Source organism: Ctenopharyngodon idella, chromosome 17 (genome assembly GCF_019924925.1).
Source record: "Ctenopharyngodon idella isolate HZGC_01 chromosome 17, HZGC01, whole genome shotgun sequence".
Classification (NCBI taxonomy): Eukaryota; Metazoa; Chordata; class Actinopteri; order Cypriniformes; family Xenocyprididae; genus Ctenopharyngodon; species Ctenopharyngodon idella.
Genome location: NC_067236.1, coordinates 15923356 through 15946002, shown reverse-complemented (window position 1 = coordinate 15946002; position 22647 = coordinate 15923356). Strand labels below are relative to the sequence as shown.

General features: G+C 36.5%; 3 protein-coding genes across 3 annotated transcripts; 2 read left to right on the top strand and 1 right to left on the bottom strand.

The window, feature by feature from the left end:
• Nucleotides 1-1605: 1605 nt before the first annotated feature.
• prph2la (peripherin 2-like a) lies at nt 1606-5467 on the bottom strand. The gene is made up of 3 exons (XM_051867662.1): nt 4887-5467; nt 3617-3863; nt 1606-1872 (listed from the first exon to the last, which is right to left on the bottom strand). The coding sequence occupies exons 1-3, from the start codon at nt 5465-5467 to the stop codon at nt 1606-1608; spliced, it is 1095 nt and encodes a 364-aa protein (XP_051723622.1).
• A 2524-nt stretch (nt 5468-7991) lies between these two features.
• Nucleotides 7992-11094, top strand: LOC127498135 (uncharacterized). Its single transcript, XM_051867118.1, has 7 exons — nt 7992-8168; nt 8267-8359; nt 8451-8582; nt 8888-9010; nt 10413-10491; nt 10593-10779; nt 11041-11094. Exons 1-7 carry the CDS (start codon nt 8075-8077, stop codon nt 11092-11094), a joined length of 762 nt encoding a protein of 253 aa, XP_051723078.1. The 5' UTR covers nt 7992-8074.
• LOC127498714 (uncharacterized) lies at nt 11081-20201 on the top strand. The gene is made up of 12 exons (XM_051868348.1): nt 11081-11209; nt 11330-11520; nt 11916-12042; nt 12124-12229; nt 12339-12462; nt 13459-13540; nt 13635-14071; nt 15147-15262; nt 15869-16044; nt 16828-17335; nt 18996-19111; nt 19978-20201. The coding sequence occupies exons 7-12, from the start codon at nt 14025-14027 to the stop codon at nt 20101-20103; spliced, it is 1089 nt and encodes a 362-aa protein (XP_051724308.1). The 5' UTR covers nt 11081-11209; nt 11330-11520; nt 11916-12042; nt 12124-12229; nt 12339-12462; nt 13459-13540; nt 13635-14024; the 3' UTR covers nt 20104-20201.
• The last annotated feature ends 2446 nt before the right edge of the window (nt 20202-22647 follow it).

Below are 22647 nucleotides of genomic sequence, written 5' to 3'. Positions count from 1 at the left end.
GGTTATCGTCGTTCTAAACACCACTTTTAACCCTGGGCAAAGGAACGTTCCACACTTGTAATTTAGAAGCGGGGTTAGCACCGCTTTTTACCCGGGGTTATGAAACCCTGCTCCGAAGCAGGGTTAGCAGCACCCCTCTTGCGGTGTTAACCCCGCATTGCGGTGCCAAAATTCTACAGTGTGAAACAACGCGCTGATAGAATGTTAGAGCCAGGCGCGTTCTCATATTTGCCTGATTTGGGCAGTCACGAAAACACTTCGAATTGTACATAAACAGTAAATTCAGCGTTTGAGAGGAAAAATGTGAAATGCTGACAGAAAACGCGACAATTTGAGTGAAGAAAAGACCGTTTCATTCTTACCTTTATATTCCGAAATGTCCATTCAGTAAAAACTCGATAGTACAGTCGGCAATACGGGATGCGCACTCAGTAGTGCTAGAGTTTGGTAAACAGGTCGCGTGCTGCGTTGTTAGTTTATCCAATCAATGACACTGACACTGCCAATATGCAAATTAGAACGTTAACCCAGTGTTTAGGAATGTACAATGTGAATCTTCAGTTTGTGAATAACCAGGATTAGCTTAATTGTTAACCCCGGGCAAATTATGAGCAGTAAACGTGAAGCAAGATAACCCAGGATTCCGTTTAGCCCGGGGTTTAGAATAACCCAGGGTTAACTATTTCAAGAGCAGCACATCAATGTATTAGAATGATATATGATAGGTCATGTGATACTGAAGACTGTAATGGTAATGGTAATGACATCACAGGAAAATTACATTTTAAAATATATTTAAAAAAATATATTAAATATTTAATAATATTTAATGATTTATAATGTATTCTGAATAAATGTGTGTGTGTATATATATATATATATATATATATATATATATATATACTTAAAGCACAGAGTAACCACAACATTTCAAATGTTCAGTCAAGTCAATGAACTGCACAGTACCCTTGGAACCATCACTTAAAGATTTTAATGATGTGTTAATTAAATTTACATGTTCCATTTATTGCTACTACATATTCATGATCATCTTAGGCATGGGTGTGCTTAAAATATACATCTGAAAAAAATTTTTTAGAGGCTGTTGATATCATGTTTTCACCAGTGATTACAATACCTGGCTTTAGGCACGAGACCAAGGCATGAAACAAGAATTCATGATGGCTTGTGGGTAAGCTGACATTTTTGATATCTTGGAAATATTGAAACCGTTTTTACGTTATGGAAATATCGTAACTCCCTAATTAAAAACCTAGAGTGAACAGTTTTTGCTATAAACAAGTCCAGTAACACTATTCAGCACTATTCATACAGTATGAGAATCTCTAAAACACAAACAAATTAAACTGTTGTATGCTGAATGAGAGGCATTTTAAAGGTTTTAAGACTTTGAAGGCCCCATGATGATTTGCCTTAGGTTCTTTCACATTAAATTACAACAGAACTTCAGTATCTTGTGATATCACTCTTCTTGCTTTACAATGCCATCTCAATTTTTACCTAATCATTTTCATATAGCATCAGAGTCCAGCAGTCCTCTGTAGCTTATGTAATGTTTCTCACCAGAAGGAGCATTCTGGAGAGTTAACTGCTCATGGGAAGAGGCTTTGGAGGCACATTATCTGGACCATAATGTGCTGTAGATGGTCTATCAATGTTTGGATCTCCATTGCTGGCTGTGTTGATCTGATTGAACTTGCCCAGGTGTTTGATGATGTTGAAATTAGTGCGAGCGGTTTCCACAAAGCTGTTCTCCAGGAGCCACCCGTCAGACTCGCACTCGGGGTCCCCCTGTCGCAGAACATTCTCCAGGGACGTTTGGAGATAACGGACCCCCGTTAGCACTGAGAGCTGTCAGAGAAGGAATCGATAAGGTCGTTTTGACTGATAGCAGTCTGATACTTATTCCTCTAAAAGAAATTTGATCCACCTGAAACTATTGAATAATTCATACTGTTTGATGTGCTATAAGAAGCTTCACATACTTTACATAGGACACTGGGGGACTGGAGTGACTGGTGCAGCAGATTATGAAGTGAGTGTACAATCCCATGATGGGATTAGGCCACAGAACCAGAGCAGATTTTTAATGGTAGGGTAGGCAATTTCAGAGAGGCTAGCAATAGCAAGCTAGCTTCTAAAGCATAAGATCCCACCCACCCTCCCTTCAGAGCGCTCTCCAAAACCATGCCTCCTTCAAAACACACGAACGCGCACAGCCACTCTCTTTACAACGGCAATTATGACGTCATGAACGCAGCATAAACTGGTTGTTTTGGTTCAGGTGGAACTGTTTAAAAGGTGGCTGCTGTTTGTTTGTAGCGTTCTGTGACTGTGCGTGGAGGTATGCAAATGCATAACTTGACAGGCAGGTAGGACTGAATGCAATGATAGGACAAACTTTTTTTTTTGGTCCTGAGACTTCTACAGAAGATATATTTACATGTATTTACAATACATTTTTAAAAAAATATTTGGACCACTTCTATTATTGATTGCTATCAGGATGTGAAGAGAGTTTCAACCAGTATAACAAAAAGTGTTTATGAAAAACATTGCCTACCCTAGCTTTAATATAGTCACTGTGTTGCCCCTTGCTTTTAATTAGTGTCGAGTTCCTAGTACAATTGCCAAAACAATTTATCAGTCAAAATTTGGTCAGTAATTTTTTTTTCCTCCGGCAGATACACTCCCTCCCCCACCCAACATATTTCACATTTTGAGCGTTGATAAGCAACTGAAATTTGGTCTGATGCATATGTAAATACAGCTATGATTCCATAATCATAATGCTCAGAGCTGTTGACATCCTTGATTGCAGAATTATGGGTTTCATTGACAACAATAGGGGTGTCAATGAAATCAGGGATCAGGGAGTCGGCCATTTTAATGGCTGTCTCAATCGCAAAATTCTTCCAGTGCACTGAAACGTTCACTCCCTGAAAATGTATTTTACTCCTACAATGCATTTTACTGCTCAAGCTTCCCACACTGTACAAAAGAATTGTTGGTTTAACTTAAAAAAGTAAGTTACCTGGTTGCCTCAAAATTTTGAGTTCATTGAAATTAAAACAATTTAGTTAATACAATGAATTCGATTGGTTTAATCAACAGAAACTCAAAATATTATGTTATCTGAACCACATTTATTATCTAAGTTGATCTGACAAAAAAAGATTTTGTGATAACAAATCATGAAAATAATTTTTTACAGTGCAGTGCTTTTGTCTGTCAACACTTGTGGAATGGTGCTTAGCTAATCAAATTCAAGGACTGGTGTCATGAACAGTCCGTTTTGTAAATGTGCAGTCACATTTTTGCGGGTGAAATCCAGTCATTTCAATAGGAATCCACGTGATCAGGAATTACTTGTGAGAACGAAAAATTTCCGCACACAGATTTCACACAAAAGTTTGTTTTACGAATTCGCTGCGTTGACCAAAAAAAAAGCTGCTTGGTTTTTAAAGCGCTATCTATGTGAGCAGCAATACCTTTTTTGCCTATGAAATTTCACTAATGTGACCGCACATTAATTGTATCAGTTAAGCTTAGAATCCTTCCCTAATGTATTATCAAAGCAATAGCCGCAACCAACCTCAAAGAGCCAGATGATCAGAACAGTGAGGCCGATAGAATGCATGATGTTGGTGTAATAATCTAGCAGAGCCTGACGACATCCTCTCATCCACAGGTTGAGCTCCTCTGTCTGGTACTCGTAATTAAAGTGTGCGGAGTTATTGGTGATTTGGTACTGAATGCACGGCCGAGGAGAATTGACATTGCAACAGCTGAAGGGAACTCCATCCATTAAGTATTTTCCCTCCACATTGCTCCGTAGACGGCTAGTAAGAAAAAAAAAAAATTGGAACTGTAAAATGTATCATAAATGCAATTGTTTGCCTTATACTTATAATGCCAATAAAAAGTATTTGCCATAAAATCAGGAGACATTTCAGATTTATTATTATTTTAGTGCCCCCTATTATGATTTTTTGGATATTACCCTTCATGTAGTGTGTAATATAGCTGTTCGTGAATGTAAAAGGTTCAAAGAGTTATTGTCTCCCAAAAGAAAGAACTGATTCTGAACTGCCTGAAACGAGCCATCAGTAATTCCTGTCTTACTTCCTACACAAACTTACAAAGGTTTGTAACAAATTTGCATAATGTCAGCCTATGGTTTTCATTGGCTGGCCGCAAACCTGCCCTTAAACACTGTAGTTGTAGCTGAGACCTGAAAGATTTTGGTTCGTGTTGTCAGTGTCGAAAAGGCACTTTTTTTCTATGCTGCAAAAGCAAATCCACTTTGCATGCACTTCCAAAAGATGAGGACTTGAGCTCAAATTGATACGGTAAAACTGACGACATTGTTTCTGTTCGTATCACTGTGTACAGGTGCTGAGGAAGATCCAGAGATGAAATTCAGATATGGTAATTGGCGTTTCATTTACATACTCTGAAACCAATAGACCAATCGAAAAACAGACTGGGCCATCTGACCAATCAGAGCAGAGTAGACCAATCACAACAGATTGGGCCATCTGACCAATCAGAGCATGGTAGTCCAATCACAACAGATTGGGCAATCTGACCAATCAGAGCAGAGTAGGCACTGAGAAAGGAGGGGATTAGAAAAACAATATCCTTGATTGAATCAATGCTGTGAAGAAAACAGGTGATGCTGCAATGAATATGATGAAATCAAAGTGTTTTTTGACCTTGGATGGATGTAAACCTATGGTAGGAGACCTCCAAAACAAAATGATGAACCTTTAAAATAGCATAATAGGGGCACTTTAATAACTACTAACCAACTAATTAAATATTACATATTTAAATAAATATTTGTTTCAGGCCCAACTTACTCTACCACTTCCCGTTGAGACATGTCCAAGTATCGGTTGCTGACCCATTGGATGTGGAACCAGTCTCTGTAGCCCTCGTTCCCACAGCACTGAAACTGGATCTGCAGCAGGTCCACTGTGCGCTTCAAGAAGCAGCGGCCTGGTGTGTCCGTGTCCTTGTAGTAACGCATAGCATCACGTAGCCCCAACGTTAGCGATTCCTCCAGCTGTCCGAGCATGCTGTAGCACATCAAGGCACCCACGAGCACGCTCAGAGTGAAGAAAAACGTACAAATGATGTACGGGAGCATCACCAACTTCCAACGTAAGAACTTGTTGGTGTCCACACAGTCATAGCAGATCTTTCCTCCCAAAAAGTTAATCGCGCAGGCTATAAGTCCCACGGCTATTAGCATGTTTGGCACGGATTGGAGCTGACGCTCGACCATTAGATCCTGCCGCTTGTTGATTTCCACTTTCAAAAAGATGCCCAAGCTAAAGAGGATGATTCCTGTTACAATGGATATCCAGTTCAGCACCCACAAAACCTGGGCCAGTTTGTCTCTCTTGGTTTTGGTGAATCTAACCGGCAGCACAGCCATTTTAGAGTATGAGTGTGGGAACTGCTTCAAAATTTCAGAGAGCCCTACACTTTATATAATTTTGTGGAAGTCTAATAGTGTACAAAAATCAAATAGCTTAAGTGGTCATTTTAGATGTAAGTCATTGAGATGTACAAGGTTCTTGAATGAATGGACTAATGCTTCTTAGCAATTAGCTTCTTAGGCTAACTTAGTGAGTGTCAATCAATAAAAGACCTTGAACTGCAATCGCTAAACAGTATTCATGCAGCTCATTCATTTAAATTATGAGAAGAACTGGATAGAAGTAAAAAGAGAATTTTTTAAAAAGAGCTTTAAGGGCAAATGGGCAAAACAAAGCCGTTTTATGTTTTGATTTGTCAAACTCCTTGGAGATGCCATGTGAGGTCCTTTAGAAACGTAGTGAAGCTGAAATTATTTCCATTTTTGCAAATGTATGCCTGAGAGGCAAAAAAGAGAGAAAACATACTAAGCAACAGCTGAGACAATATCAAGAAGAGCATTATTGCATAACTTTATAAGTCTGATAAAAATAGAAGATAATTTTGGATTAAATAAAACCCATGTTAATTTAGATTTTACCACATGAAGTATATTTACAGTTTACGTTTTGTGCAATAATTGTTTTCTACAGCACAGTTACCGTGCAAATATTTTTAGCCATATAGTGTTTCATAAAGCTAAGAATACTCCTGCCCTGAGTATTGAAAGCTCAAAATAGCAGGCGAAACAAAATAAGTTCACCTGAACAGACAAGCACGGGGCTTGTCCTCAGCCAGGAGCGGTGAGTGAGATGATCCCTGCATAAGGGTAGTAATAAACAGCTTATTACTCACCCATCCATGTCTCTCCATCCCTCAATGGCATCCCGCCCTATTCCAAGTGCTTTCTCTCCGTCAGATGTTTGCAGTTTTTGGTTAACAATCTGAATTCATTGTTTGCTAATGAAAACGACTGTGTGTGTGTGTGTGTTAGTGTCTGCCACAGACTCAGCTGTGACCTCTCTCGTAATTCCTTCTAATCAGTAATCAGCCCAGTTGGATTTGGAAGAGTACCTTCTGCCACCAGCACAAATCTCACTGACTGGAATGTGTGTCATTCCAGTCAGTGAGAGTTGTACTGGTGGCGGAAGGTACTCTTCCAAAGGTACTCTTCTTCTAACACTCATCTGTGTGTTAGAAAGTAAAAACAGTTATTGAGCTACTAAAAGTCTCCAACTATGCTGCAGGTACTTTAATTGTTAAATTACTTTTTTGTTAAATGACATTATTTAAATATATTATTTATTATATATTTATGGTAGTGCTGTCATATCTATATATATTTGTGTGTGTGTGTGTATATATATATATATATATATATAGACACCATTAAAAAATTAACTTTGCATCTTTTCCCAAAACACAGGCAATATATATGTGTACAAAAACGCATATATATATATATATATATATATATATATATATATGTATATATATGTATATATATTACTGGTAGTCCACTGTATGAAGAATTTTTGGGTATAATATGTCACAGTTTACTTTATTTTGCTATCCTCACTTACATAAATGAACTATAGTGCGCCCACTAGTAAAAAAAAAATAAAAAAAATGATATCTAGTGTCTGAATAATTTATAATTTTTGGTTTGAATGTATGTATATATATGTATGTGTGTGTGTGTGTATATATATATATATATATATATATATATATATTATGTGCGTGCGTGTGTGTGTGTGTGTGTGTGTATATATATATATATATATATATAATGTGCACTATATCCTTATTTAATCTTCTAAGAATGTAAATTACTAAATAATATTGCTAATATTGATAGATAATTTTTTTTTTTAATTTAATTTAAAAAACACTTTTTTATATTAAAGAAAGGGAAAAATGAAGACAATTATTGTTAAAATAAACAACTGAAAACCCATTAAACAAATGAATAAAAAACGAAACGAAAAAAACAAAACATCAAAACAACACAGCACAACACAACACATAAGAACAAGTCTTTTTATGGCTTAGAATTTATTCTTTTATAAATTAAAATTCCCATTTAGAAAAGGAGCTCCTGACTCTGAGGCTGTTTGCTTTCTTGTATACAATGGGCATTGTTTGTATACATATGGCCGACTCTTGTTTTATGCATATTTGATGTAATACCACATGCACTGACAGCCAATGAAATCCAAAGGATTATTCAGGCCTAAAGGGGATTGAGTCAGAGCACATACAAACTAGTCAGCAGATCTGAATGCAGGGCACTCATATGACTATTGGATACTGGATGAAAGGTGCTTTATCTGGTGAGTACTGTTACCACGATGTTTATGAGTATTGACCAAAGCATGGACAATGTATCACTTACTGTATAGATGATGAACTGTTCAAATACACAAGATTTTATACTGATTATTTAGCATTTGAATATGCACAAGTTAAAATAGCACAAAGGACTGTTTTATTAATATATTTTTTTCTCATTTCTATGAATATGGTTTAACCAAGGACTAACTTTCAAAGCCAAGATTGGGTAGTTGATATCTTTAAGGTTTCTGCGTGAAAACACTTGGAAGGATCTTTATGGAAAAACAGGATGATGCTAAACTCAGAGGTCTTGTGGAATAAAGCTTTAACAGACAACAATGTCAAAGGCCTCACTGGCTGCCTACGGGGCCTCTGTACTGAAGGTAAGACTTCAGTGTCTTATATTGTATCTGTGCCTCACTCCAATATGGATCACAATAATGTGTAATGTAAATTGTTTGATGTGTTGTTTCCTAAACAGTAGGTGAAGGGGATACGAGTGAATGTTTGGCCAGTTTTAACTGCTGGCTTCAGAGTTCAGTAGAACTGGCCAAGAAGGAGCTGTTAATGCTCTGTGAGTAGGTGAAATCTTATTAAACATTGAGGTTTACTGTTTTTGTTTATAGTGTTCGGATAAACCTCACTTGGCTCTTCTCTGGTTGTAGGTGTCAGTCGATGTAAAGGCTTGTGGATGTTTTTAGATGAAAACTCTATCGCTCTACTCCATAAACTGGTCCTCAAGTTGAAGAACCTACTTTCTCTGGTCCACCTGGCAAAGAAACAAAGGTCTATACAAGGTCAGTTTGGAGTCGTATGGTCATATTTGGAGTCTCTGTTTAGTTTATTTGACAAATCTTAGGCAAAGACACCAGTAAAATGTGCACCGTTCAAACATTTAGGGTCAGTAAATCTCTTATGCTCACCAAAGTGTGGATACCAAAAAGATGCATTAATTGTAACAATATTCTGGGATCTTTTGCAATATTTAAAAAATGTTTGTACACAACAGTGCAGTATGACACTTTGTTGGGATATGAAGTGCTTTAACAAACTAGTTTTCAATCTCTGTTCACGGTTGTCCCATGTGGGCTGTGTACACTAGGAAGCAGGGCTTCATGTGTATGGGGTTGTTGGAAACAAGACCATCATGCCATGAGGCAACACATCCTACTGGGCAGCCTGATGCAGTGGTGGAGCATCACAGGACTTCTGCCCAAGTACCCAGGTGATACTCTGGATAGGGTACCTTGTTTGTTTAAAGTTTAAATAAACAAATGTCTTTATTGTCACTTTTGATCAATTTAAAGCAGCCCTGCTGAATAAAAGTATTAGTTTTTTTAAAGTGCCCCTATTATGCTATCTTAAAGGTTCCTAATTATTGTCTCCAACAATAGGTTTGCATGCAGCCAAGGTCAACAAACACTTTAATATCTCATAATATACACTGCAGCTTCACCTGTTTTCTCACAGTGTCTGAAACAGTTTGAAAAAATCTGGTCTCTCTAAACCCCTCCTTTCCGAGAGCTCACTCTGCTCTGATTGGTCAGATGGCTCAGTCTGTTGTGATTGGTCTACTGCTAACAACACATGTTGGAAACTAAATGCTTATTACCATATCTGAATTTCCATATCCTCAACCCTTGTACACAGTGATATGAACAGTAATGATGGCATCGGTTTTACTGTATCAATTCGAGTCCAGATCCTTATCTTTTGAAAGTCCATACAAAGTAGATTTGCATTCGCAGCACAGAAAACAGCATCTTCTCGACACTGACGACATGAACCAAACTCTTCCAGGCCTCGGCTACAACTACAGTGTTTGAGGGCGGGTCAAAGTAGACGTAGTTTGTGGGCAGCCAATGAAGATCATAGGCTGTCATTATGCAAATGTCTTACAAACCTATGTAGGTTCTTGCAAGAAGTAAGACTGGAATTACTGATGACTCATTTCAGGTAGTTCAGAATCAGTACTTTCTTTTAGGAGACTATAAAGTTCTGTCATGAAACTCTAGATGGCGCAGGCTAATAGGTCTTTTAACTCAACCTGCTCGTAATCACATCATTATCTATAGGACACAGCTGATTGGTTCCTGCTGTATCAGTAGCCAATTAGCTTGTGTGCTCAACCTTCAAATACTTGAGTAGCATTTGCCTTAGCAGTACAGCGCGCTTTCAGAAACCCTTCTCCTTCCTCAGCTCCACCTGTATAGATCTGCTATAGGTAATTCATGTACGCTATATTGTACAGCAGCAGCATGTCTTACCTGCTCACAGCAGCATGTCATGTATGTTTTGGCAGTATCAAGTCCCGTACTTGCTCTGCAGCAGCAGCAATAAAAGCAGCAGCAATGTAGCAGATCTATTCCGCCAAGACCAAACATATCAACATTGTCATACCCACCACCATGCCAAACACCAACTCCATTTTGCACTTTGATATTTAAAACTTTTCAGACATTTTACATTCACAAACAGCCATATAACACATTTACATGAAAGGTAATATCTGAAAAAGCATAAATGGGGCACTTTAATTACATTACATTAAATTATATTATAGGCTATTTAATAGATTTTTCAGCTATTTCAGCAATTTTTATTTTTGTTTGCTTTGTCTTCTTTAGAAGCCCATGAGTTGAAGAGGATATCTCAGATGTGGCGTGAGATGGACCAGAAACACAGGAGAACATGTCTGGAGTTAAGGTAAAAGACAACTTTTCCACTCTGACAAAATCATGGTTATTAAGCATTTAATAGTAATTAATTAATTACCAAAATTCTCATGCTCTGTCTCTCATCAGCAGTTATGCTGAGGATAAGTACCGGTGGAGTTCTCTTATTCAGGGTATGGTAGCTCATTTGGACAAACAACACGGGCCTATATGGGTTTCAGAAGACTGTGCCTACCAAACATACCCACCGCCATCTCTAGAAGCTTTACTAAAGCTCGTGCTGTTGCCTAATATTGACATGGTGTCTGTCCAAGCCATTGTATCCTGCTTTATTGTAATGTGTTGATGGTTTTGTTTACATGTTGAAATGTTATTTATTAATTAAAATTTCGGCTACCCATAATATAGGTTATATATGTTTGTATATCTTTTCCATTTCTTTTCCATTTTAACTTAACAGTCTACTAATACTCTAGTGGGAAATATGTAGGTGCATAGTCAACAGAATGTCAAATCAAAATAAAGTGTAACTTATTATTTACAATTATTCATCTTCTCATTTTTGGTTGCTCTCTTGTAGTTCACTTTCTTTAACAAGGCTCCAGATAATGTACTTTGTCCTGGATGTGACTAACTTCCTGCAATGTAAGGATGATCTCCTGCAGTCATTCTGCCATGTTTTCAGTATCCCATCTGCATTTTCCCAACAGATTGTTGGATTTTGGCTTCTAGATCACGGATTAGTAACAGTGAGATGCTTTTCAATACTATCATTCAGTGTTGTCAAAAATTGTCATATGGTATCATATGGGTCTAAACTCCTTTGTTTGGCCATTGAGCTCTGAACATATGACACTTTTTATTCCCAGGATTCAATGGATGTCTTACTGAGCCCAAGAGCTTGTCCTCCAACACTGTCATGGCACCACTCTGCTGTTCTGAGGACCTTATTGAGGACAGGAGAGAATCAAGCAGCACTGAAGTATCTATACAGAATCACACCAGCCATGGAGAATATTCATGATATCAAACTCTGTGTGGATGTATTAATACAGAACAAGTAAACCACAATCATTCTTATTAATCTAAGTTCATAATGGTCCTATATTGCAGAGAACATGATTTCACCAAGTCCATGTTCCTGGATCAACATCTTTGTTGATCCTGAAACGACATTCCAATCAACCAATCAGATTTGAAGTTTAAAGTTTATGTCAAGTTTAGGCTTACAACCAGGGTTAGGTGCTTCTACATCAGTGTTATTCACCTATCATTTCCCTCTGATTTTAGGGTTAAGTTATGGGTAGCGTTAGGTTTAGGGGAAGGGTTAGAGTTAGAGATGTTGTTCCAGGATCAACACAACATGCTTATCAGGAACATGTCTTACTTGGCAAAATCACAGTGACTCCTATATTGCGTATACAGTTTTAATTATGGGTTATGATTATTTTTCAGACGTATCTCTGCAGCCTGGGCTCTGCTCAGAGGACTTCAAACTGAAGATGTTCATCTGTTCAAACACTTCATTCACGTCTGTGAGAATCGTGGGATTTGTAGTAATACATTGGCCACTCTATGCGAGGTGAGACGCTGTAATGACTTTCTCCCAGGGATATTTGGTAAACAAATGTGTTCTTTGACAGCCATCTAATTTTCATGGCAGGGTATGGCTCATCTCCATTTGACGGAAAGCCGAAATATGCAGTCTGATGAAGCACAAATACTGAATCAAGAAACAATAGGTCAACCTCCAATAAGAACTGAACCAGGTAAACTATTCTAAATTATCCATCTTATATATACTGTAGGATGCTAGATGAAAATATGTAGTCCTCATATTCTATGTAAATGATGTTTGACTGTGTGGGTGATATCAAGGACAAACTCCTCGTCCACTGTCTGCATGGCTGTACCAAAGGGATGATCCACTGACCCCAGGAGATTTTGTCAAGATACTAAGGCAGTCTATTTCTGAAATATACCCACTACCAAAGAAAAGAAGGTAAGAAACAAGCACTGTAAAAAAAAAAAATCACCTCAATTCATTCATTTTGTTTCTTTTTTGCATGGGCTTTTTGAGTTTTAGGGGCTGTTCACTTGACAACATTTTCAACTAAAAATGTAAAACTTTTCATGCATTTTGGCAGTTCGTTTACACGACAACAGCATTTTGGGGGCCTGAAAATGCAAACTTTTGAAAACGATTTGCAGAGTGCAAGTTTTTGAAAATTATACAGTTACATCTCCGTGTAAACTACAAAAATGTGAATTTGTGAAAATGGTGACATCATGCAGATGTGTATTATGTATAATAGTGTAGTATTGTGTGTATGTGTGTATAATGTGTAGTATTTCTTTTCCAAGTGACATTGCCAACTACTGGCCTGGCAGCAGAACACACCATTTTTTGTCGTTTTCACGAATCTGTGTGAACGGGATTGTTTTCATCTGTATGCCAAAACTTTTTTTTTTTTTCAATTGAAATACATTGGACAAATCAGTTGGATAAACATAGTAAATTAAGTTTAGTTGACAAAAAAACGGCTGAATTTTCAGCACTCATTCAAGACTTCAGTCTTTAGTGTCACATGAACCTTCAGAAACATTTATTATTATCAATGCTGGAAACAGTTGTGCTGATTTTTATGGAAAAAAAAAAAAAAAAAAAAAAGCATTTATATAAAAAATATTTTTTGTAATAATGTAGTCTTTACTGTTACTTTTTTAATGATCAGTTTAATGCATCATCCATGCTAAATAAATGTATTAATTTCTTAAAAAATCATTCTGACCCCAAACCGTTCAAGAGTACAGTAGTACCTGTCAATTTTAATAAATTAAAAAAATGTAATTTATTCATCTGATGGCAAAGCTGAATTTAGAAATCTTACCTGAGCACCAAATCAGCATATTAGAATGATTTCTGAAGGATCATGTGACTGTGAAGACTGGAGTAATGATGCTGAATACCTCAGGCCTTGTGTCATGTTGCTAATAGCACATCAGTGGACATTCGCCATGAGTTCGAGAAAGGAGCAGTTGAGGAAGAGTGTGAGGAAGACCTGCCTCTGCAGACAGAGGTGCACTCACAGATACAACCACATTCATTTACAATCAGTTCTTCTATGTATCCATAAAGCTAGTCATAATTTTTCCATCCATCCATCCATACAGGAGGATATGTATGATACATTGCCAGTGTTCTCCTCTCCCTCCACATCACCTGACAGCATGGAGTCTGTAGGCTTCTTTACATCTGCCTGCTCTTCACCATCAGCTCTCTGCTCTGAAGCCCCATCTGCACAGGAACCCATCGTCCTAAAGCAGAACTCTTCCACCGTGCATGAAGATGACGACAAAACTCCCGCAGACTTGATCTCTGGTTGTCCTGATCTAACTCTCACACTAGAGGGCGCCACCGAGGCGCTATCCATCAACAGCCTGAGCAGGGAAAGCCTCGGTGAGGTTGTTGTCAGCTTAATCAAATTGTTTTACTTGAATGTTTCCATTATAATATAGTCGACTTTTTTTTTTTATTAAGTTATAGAAAAGATTTTAACTAGTATGGTACCTGGAGACACCTCAAACTCAGCTACACATGCAGAGAGAAGGTGAGCCATCATTTATCTCACATCAAATCCTCTGAAAATCGAGTTTTTAGAGAACCATGGGTTTACGAACATCTTTCATGAAATGCTCGTCAGTGGCTTGATGGCACATGAAAGTGAACATTACAGTTGTTTTACATTACAGTTATGTAAAATGGTCATTAAATCATAATAGAAATTGAACATTAAAGTCAACATGAAATCAAAATTGACAATTCTTATTTTTATGGACTATTGCAGTATTTATTATAGATGATTTATGCATGCACACATCTTTTTTTTTTAAAATTTATATGACCTCGTAATCTTTATTTAAAATAACTTATACCTGTATAATATTACGCTGCACCCACATTGGACCGGCGGTTTGGAAAATGGATGGATGGATGATTCAGCTACGAGTGCATCTTTTGGCGAGATGCGGGAATTCATTCGTCATGACCGTTACAGTGCATTTTGGGTATTCTCTAGTCATTAAGTGTACATCCGTTGTACACTTGTTATTGCGATGCATTATGGGATTGAATGAGTGCGCTCGATAACAAGTGGCTGTCCCCTCAAGTAGTGCTCTATTTAAGGGTATAGGGGGTTGATTTCGGACACAGCTCATCTCTTCTCTTTTCTGATGACGTGTTGGGATGAGGGCGGGACAACCTGTCACTCACATGAGATCATGGCAATAGAAAATTAAACGTTTTAATCATTCAGAGAACATTCAGAAATAACATTAAATAACTTAATAGAAATGTTAGCAGAACATTTTTAAAATATTTTTGCTAGCTGGGCAATTCCCAGTGGACAAAATCTAGACTCTACATGTTCGAGAAGCCATTTCACTTGGATATATGTTACAGTAGGGAAGAAAAATATTTTGACTGTTTCATGCTGGCTTTAAATAATTGTGTTATTCTATTATGTTTATATTATTTCACACTGCTAGAATTGTCATTCAGATCATTTTGGGATGATTTTGTCAGGTGGATATGTTTTATAACTCAGTCAAGCAAAAGGCTTTACACATGTTACTATCAAATGATTCCACATTGATGATAATATTTTATGTTATTTGCTGTTTTAGGCTCTTGAGCACACTTAACCTCCACCCTAACTGCTACAGTAATGAGGACAATCAGTCAGTGTGCTCAGTTCCCGAGATCCCGACGGAGAGTCATAACCTTTTATCACCCAATCATGGTGAGTCAATAACATTTATGACTGGTAGTTTTTTAATCAATTGAATTTTTCCTCACAATTAAGTGTCTAGTTAAAGGGGAAGACTCATCCCACATGACAGATTGATCATGTCTGTAATATCTCAATTATTAATCTCACTACTAGACATCAGTAAGATTAAATGAAGAGCAAGTGGAGACTTTTGTTTAGGTTTCGAAGAAACTGAGATTTTCCTATTGAGAAAAAGACCCCAATAACCTCACATGTATGTCCTATAGAGTTTCACAGGAGATCATAACAATGTCACACACTTAGAGATCTGAATATGAATTTAAATAAAACTTTCAAGTCTAAATAATCTGAGCTATGTTGTACACTTTTATTTAGTTTTTATATTTAGTTATTTTGTTCTTCCATGCAACAAATAGCTATTTTTTTGTTTTGTTTTTTTAGGTGAAAAATCTTAGACAAATTAAATATATTGATGCTTGATACTTCTGAAACATATACGGTAACTGAGCTACAGTATGAAAGAACAACCTTTAGTCAATACGGTTGCTCTTTAGGATTGATAATAAAGTGTCTCTGTGAGCATGTGGGATGACACTTATCACTCATTTTTCACAGAGAAGTTCATTTACCATAAAACTGTGGATAATGCCGTTAGCGTCAAGCCCAAGAATCTGACTGAGACCAAAGAGTGGTCACCAAAAGAGCCAAAAACAGAGTATGATCAACTGCAGGATTCTGATAGTGTTGAGGCGTCAGGGACATCCAGCTTTCTGGAGCTGAAGCCGTTAGGGGTGAGTGAAATGTTAATGAATATACTGCAGCTTTTTGTTTGAAGTGTAAGTCAAACTCCCCATCTGCCCCCTTAAATGTAAAATACACATGTATACATGTGTAAAATACATATATGCATTGATATTATTCTTAAAATAATATTCAAAAAAATCTGACCATGTAATGTAGCATCAGTTAATAAATACATTTGGATCAGGTTCATAAATATTTATTTATTTATATATTTTTACAATTGCTTTCATGAAATGCTCTTATTTATTCTTAAAATATTCTCAAATATGATAATTACAAAAAAATAGTATTCATAAAATCTGACCATGTATTGCTGCATCAATAAATGTATTTATTATTTATTAATTTATTATTTTATTTTATTATTTATTTTATTTATTTAGGCTATTTATTGTAAATAACAAAACAGATGGAAACACCAAAAATAGATTTTAATTGAAAAAAAAAACAAAAAAAATAAATTCTTTTGTTTATTTATATGCTTGTTTAATAAGAACATCAGCTTTGGTAGTGTTTTTAAAATATTCTAAAACAAAATAGTATTCATAAAAATCTGGCCATGTATTGCAGCAGCAGCAATAAATGTGAAAAGACATTTATTTATTTATGTATTTATTTATTAAAAATGAACATCAACTTTCATTAAATGCTTTTATTTAGGCTATATATTTGTTTTTCAATGTTAAAACTGTAGATAACTAAACAGATTGATACACCAAAAATCGTTCTGCATCTGTTAACAAAGCTTTGACTGTTGGTGTTGTGTCAAGCGGGCTTTGTATCTCTCACGGTTGGAGAGATGCCATGAAGACTCCTGTTGTGACTCTGAGGATTCCGTAGACCAGCCAGAAATCCTCACTTCCTGTGCCTTCACGGATACCATGCACGACCTCCTGGCTCATCTCCAACAGGCTGACCTCTTAGCAGAAGATCGAGAACCCTACCAGGCCTGTTCCTTAAGTGCCCTTAAATGCTCCATCAAGGATATGGACCTCAGCCTCATTCATCTCACCCAACGATCCCATCAGCTCCAGAATCCTATTGACTCCCACTCCAACCTCGCCTGCACCCCACAGCTCAGTCTCTGTCAGCAGTCCAGACACAGGTCCTCCAGTGAGTCGAGGGTCTCCATCACAGAAGAAGCGGTGTGTTTCCGGACCACCTCAGACCGGGTGGGTCACTGTAAGCTGGGCAGCTGGTGGAAACAGGCGCTGGAAACTCGACGGGGTTCGACTGGGCTGCTTCCTGCCTTAGCGCAGGTTTCTCCTGTCACACGAGGTATAACAGTGGCCAAAAAAGATCAAACCTTGTGATATTTACTTGATGATAGCACACATTAAGGTTATTATAACTAAAACTAAATCCATGGAAAAATATTTTTAATTCCATTTATAAAAAAGTTTTAAATATTTATATTTATTTGTCAATTTGAAATTACTGTTACATAAAAAAAAAGAATTAAAGGATTAGTTCACTTCAGAATGAAAATTTCCTGAAAATTTACTCACCCCCATGTCATCCAAGATGTTCATGTCTTTCTTTCTTCAGTTGAAAAGAAATTAAGGTTTTTGAGGAAAACATTCCAGGATTTTTCTCCATATTGTGAACTTCAACAGGGACCAATGGGTTTAAGGTCCAAATTGCAGTTTCAGTGCAGCTTCAAAGGGCTCTACACGATCCCAGCCGAGGAATAAGGGTCTTATTTAGTGAAACAATCAAAAAAAAAAAAAAGTATATACTTTTTAACCACAAATGCTCGTCTTGCACTGCTCTGCGATGCGCCACGCATTACGTAATCACGTTGGAAAGGTCACGCGTGATGTAGGCGGAAGTACCGAGCAAGTGTTTATAAAGCGAACGTGCAAAGACAAAGTCAAACGCCCTTTACAAAAAAGGTAAAACAACGATATCAGACGATTTTGAAATTAGAGGAGAAAATGAGATAGAGGTTTTCGCCCTACCGCGGTACTTCCGTCTATGTCCGATCACGCGTGACCTTTCCAATGTGATTACGTAATGCGTGGCGTATCGCAGAGCAGTGCAAGACGAGCATTTGTGGTTAAAAAGTATATACTTTTTAAAAGAAAATTATCAATAGTTTCGCTAGACAAGACCCTTATTCCTTGGCTGGGATCGTGTAGAGCCCTTTGAAGCTGCACTGAAACTTCAATTTGGATCTTCAACCCGTTGTACCCCAGTGAAGACCACTATATTTTTTGTAACTTTTGGCCCTCTAGCAGTTAAAAAAAAGCATGTATTTGTGGAAAAACATTGTTATGGTTATACTTTGGCTCTGAGTGACTGTGGTTCCTTCTCTTAACTAATAAAAGAGAGAGAGAGATTATCTTACTGCTCATTAAACATTCACTACTAGGGTTAAGAGAGATAACCACTTTATATGGAAAGGATTTCAAGCTGACTAGCTGAAGACTATTGAACTCTGTTAGAGAACTACATACGGCAATTTATTTGTTCAATAAAATACCTTACTCACCTGTTGAGTAATAAAATCGCCATCTCCATGTGCCTTTACAACATTTCAAATCCCTCAGTTCTCAAAAAGCCAAGCCAATGTGTTTTATTACAAGCTCTGTCACGTTCTCTTTTTGGATATGAACTTTTCTCTATTTATGGATATGACGAGACACGCATGCGTGAGTGACGTATGTGTGCAATTTCCAGCGAAATCCATCATGCTAGGTCTAAAATATAAACACTTATAACAGGCTTACCATAGTGAATCATTACATTAATCATTTACATTAATCATGGTAAGACAAAAACACATTTTGGAAGAAAGATTGATGTATTGACTCAAAAAAAAGTTACATGGTGTACCTTTAAATTGACAATTGATTCCTCCATTGTATTTTTTTACATGGTTACTCCTTGTTCTTGATATTCTCTGGGCCACTAATCTAATAACTAGTCTTCTTAGCCTCCTCTACAGAAAAGCGGGCATCTCCTGACCTGCGACGTCCCCCACCTCATGGGCTTGGAAGCTTCTTAGACTTTCCATCCAATCCACGAGTGGAAAAACGAGAGGTCAAACAGGTATGACTTGCTCGTTTACCTATGATTTGTATCGGATTCACAGAAACAGCCTAGAGTAGACTTGTGACCACATAGTGGCAGTATTGCATCAGAAAAGTGAGCTGATTTTTGGATTGCAGCTGTGGATTGCACAATCATTTAATTTCAACATAATCACTTGATTACTAAAAGCCAGTCCTTCTAATTAGACTGCTAAAAATGGACACATGGAGGCTTTACATGTAAATTGTTGGTCTAAATTGGTTGCTGCTGTATAAAGAGTGAGAGTTGCTGAGAGTTTTACTAATCAGTCTCACAATCTCATCTCATATTATTTGCTTAATTGGTGATAATGTATAATTAATATACTATGCTGTATGGTTATCATGCAACTTGCTTTTTGGAATGATTATTATTTTAGGCCCTGCAAAGTCGATATATTAATCTATGTAATTCATCCCCAATGGAGCTTTTTTTATTCAGTATATGACTTATCAGTATTTCAGTTACTATACAATGATTCTATCATTAATCATGGCCAAGCAAAACCTTTATCTGATTTATTCATGGACTGTGATGATTGTTCTTCTATAAACTGTTAACAGAATACACGGTTATGAAGGTTATGGCAAAAAATGTATCACTGTTTTTCTTTCAACTGGATTATTTCCTGTTGTGACAAATGAAAATGCCAAAAAAACTCCATCATGGACATTTAATCATGGCCTTTATCAGTTTTTTTTTTCATCTGATTACTGCACTGATTAATGGCACCAGGATATTGGTATTCTCTCACCCCATCCACATACATTCAGAGGAAATGATGAGAAACACTGTTTATTTGAAATACAGCTACATTATTTTATTTTATTTTTTTGTGCTTGCAGGCAGTGAAAGGTGAATTAACAGGTCGGAGGGGATCTTTTAGAGTGACCGTTAATCAGATGGATCACGGATCAACTTCACGCCAAGGCCGTCGAGGAAAAACAAGCAAACGAATCAAACAAGCTTAAAAGAAAAAAAAAAAAAAAGTTGCTGTTTGCATATGTAGGAGACAACGAGTGTTGTAACATCATCAGTGTAACCAATTAGAAATTAAATGATTAATTGTGAATAATCACATCCAAAATAAAAGTTTGTGTTTACATAATATGTGTGTGTGTGTGTGTGTACTGTTTATATATATATATATATATATATATATATATATGCACAGACATACATGTATATATTTAAGAAATATTTACATGTCTGTATTTATATGTATATTTATATATAATTTATATTATATATAAATATAAATATATATAAATATAATATATTTATGTTAAATATATACATGCATGTTTGTGTATTTATACATACATAATAATTATAAACAGTACACACACATATATTATGTAAACACAAACTTTTATTTTGGATGTGATTAATCGCAATTAAATATTTGACAGCACTTATTAAAATTTAAGATGAAATGACTTGTACAACAACAAGTTGATTATACTTACAAATTTAGATACATTTTTTACAGTGTAAAAATGTACAGTAATATAGTTTCTCGGTGTCCGGTCCATGTGATAACATAAGATTGTTTATGTTATGATGCACCTACTGTACAGGTCGTGACTGCTTTACAGAAGGCCTCTTTGTAACCAACCGTTTCAAATTTGCACTCATTGCTTCAATGGACTTTCTGGCACTGGCTGTTACTCAAAGGTAAATGGACCCACATACTGTAATTTCCTCTGCTTGTTGCCGTTCTGCAAGAATGGTTTCTTGGCTGCTCTATGCCTCACAAAACCACTTGGGAGAAAACAGCTGAAGCGTGTACAGTATGTGTGCCGAGAGATGCTCAAATGCTGAACAAGCAGCTCACTGGATTTCCTTCTGCACCTTAAGAAAGCTTTATGTATGTACTGTTATGCTGTACATTTTCATGTCTTGGATAAAATATTAACTAAATAGTACATTTCTTTTAAGCTTTAATTTAATTCAAATGAACATTAATTTCACTACTTTGAGATGCCATTTTTCTAACTTCTAACAAAAAAGAAAAGAAGAGAAAAATAAAGATGGTGTTTTTCTAATCGAATTGTTTCAGACCATTTTTTAATTGTTTTAGCTTCATATCCATAAAGGTCTTTTATGTCACCAACCACCAACATCACTTTCCATCCTGCTATCCTGTTATCCATCCTGTCCCTATAACTAACAAAAGCCAGTTCCATCATCATCTAGGAAGCTACATAAGTGTGCCAAAAAAAAAATAAAAAAAATAACGACTTTATTCAACAATATCTAGTGATGGGTAATTTCAAAACATTGCTTCATGAAGCTTCGAAGCTTTACGAATCTTTTGTTTTAAATCAGTGGTTTGGAGCGTGTATCAAACTGCCAAAGTCACGCCCCCCAGTGGTGAACCACTGAAATTTCGAAACACTTATGAAGTAACGAAGCCTCGTTTACTGAAATCATGTGACTTTGGCAGTTTGATATACGCTCCGAACCACTGATTCAAAACAAAAAGATTCATAAAGCTTCGAAGCTTCATGAAGCAGTGTTTTGAAATCGCCCATCACTAGATATTGTTGAATAAAATCGTTATTTTGTGTTTTTGGCACACAAAAAGTATTCTCGTCGCTTCATAACATTAATGTTGAACCACTGTAGTCACATGAACTGTTTTAAATACATGAACTGTCTTTAGTAGCTTTCTGGGCACTGAAAGTGTTAATTATCTTGCTGGCAATGGAGGCCTCACTGAGCCATCGGATTTTATCAAAAATACCTTAATTTGTGTTCCAAAGATGAATGAAGGTCTTACGGGTGTGGAACGACATGAGGGTGAGTAATTAATGACAGAATTTTCATTTTTGGGCAAACTAACCCTTTAACATCAAGCTGACACTCTCATGTACCTTTTAGGCAGTTTATTATAATCAAGTTACAAGTTTAAGAGCTTGACCGGAGTATATTTCTGAGTCTGCTGCTATAGAAATATCCTTGAATTTACAAACATATTTATTTATTTTTTTACCTCAAATGGAACAGCAGGAAAGAGCCATGTACAGTCATGGTCAGAATTATTGTCACTCTTGGTAAATATGATCAAAGATGGCTGTGAAAATAAATATGCATTGTTTACCCTTTTGATCTTTCATTCAAAAAAATTGCCAAAATATAACCTTTCATTCAAGTCAAAGAATTGAAGTGGGGGTAAAATCACATTATAAAATAAACAAGTATCGTATAGTGTTCTTGAAGCCTATGGAAGCTAGAAGTCAGCACTGTTAGTGGAGTTCACATTTGTCTTATCAAAAGGATGTTCTGGTTCAGAACTGCATCGACAAATTGAAGTCTATGGAGTTCATATAACTTGAATTTTGCTCTGCCATGCTTTGTGAACTGGTTTTGTATTTTTATGTAAATTTCTGAATAATATAATAGCATATAGGCTAATCTAATATATTTAATTAATATTTTAATTAATGCTTATTTTATTTTACTTAGGCGTCTAGAAGATTGCCATAGGTTTTGACATACCCTTTCAGTGT

Bases quoted from the DNA above. Each gene is read 5' to 3' on its own strand.
- prph2la (XM_051867662.1), bottom strand. From the start codon at position 5,467: ATGGCTGTGCTGCCGGTTAGATTCACCAAAACCAAGAGAGACAAACTG. The intron at 3,864-4,886 runs GTAAGTTGGGCC...TTTTCTTACTAG, and splicing joins TCTCAACGGGAAGTGGTAGA to CCGTCTACGGAGCAATGTGG. The intron at 1,873-3,616 runs GTTGGTTGCGGC...CTTCTCTGACAG, and splicing joins TGATCATCTGGCTCTTTGAG to CTCTCAGTGCTAACGGGGGT.
- LOC127498135 (XM_051867118.1), top strand. From the start codon at position 8,075: ATGATGCTAAACTCAGAGGTCTTGTGGAATAAAGCTTTAACAGACAAC. The intron at 8,360-8,450 runs GTGAGTAGGTGA...CTCTGGTTGTAG, and splicing joins GAAGGAGCTGTTAATGCTCT to GTGTCAGTCGATGTAAAGGC. The intron at 10,780-11,040 runs GTATCCTGCTTT...GCTCTCTTGTAG, and splicing joins TGGTGTCTGTCCAAGCCATT to TTCACTTTCTTTAACAAGGC.
- LOC127498714 (XM_051868348.1), top strand. From the start codon at position 14,025: ATGGTACCTGGAGACACCTCAAACTCAGCTACACATGCAGAGAGAAG. The intron at 17,336-18,995 runs GTATAACAGTGG...TAGTCTTCTTAG, and splicing joins GGTTTCTCCTGTCACACGAG to CCTCCTCTACAGAAAAGCGG. The intron at 19,112-19,977 runs GTATGACTTGCT...TTGTGCTTGCAG, and splicing joins AAAAACGAGAGGTCAAACAG to GCAGTGAAAGGTGAATTAAC.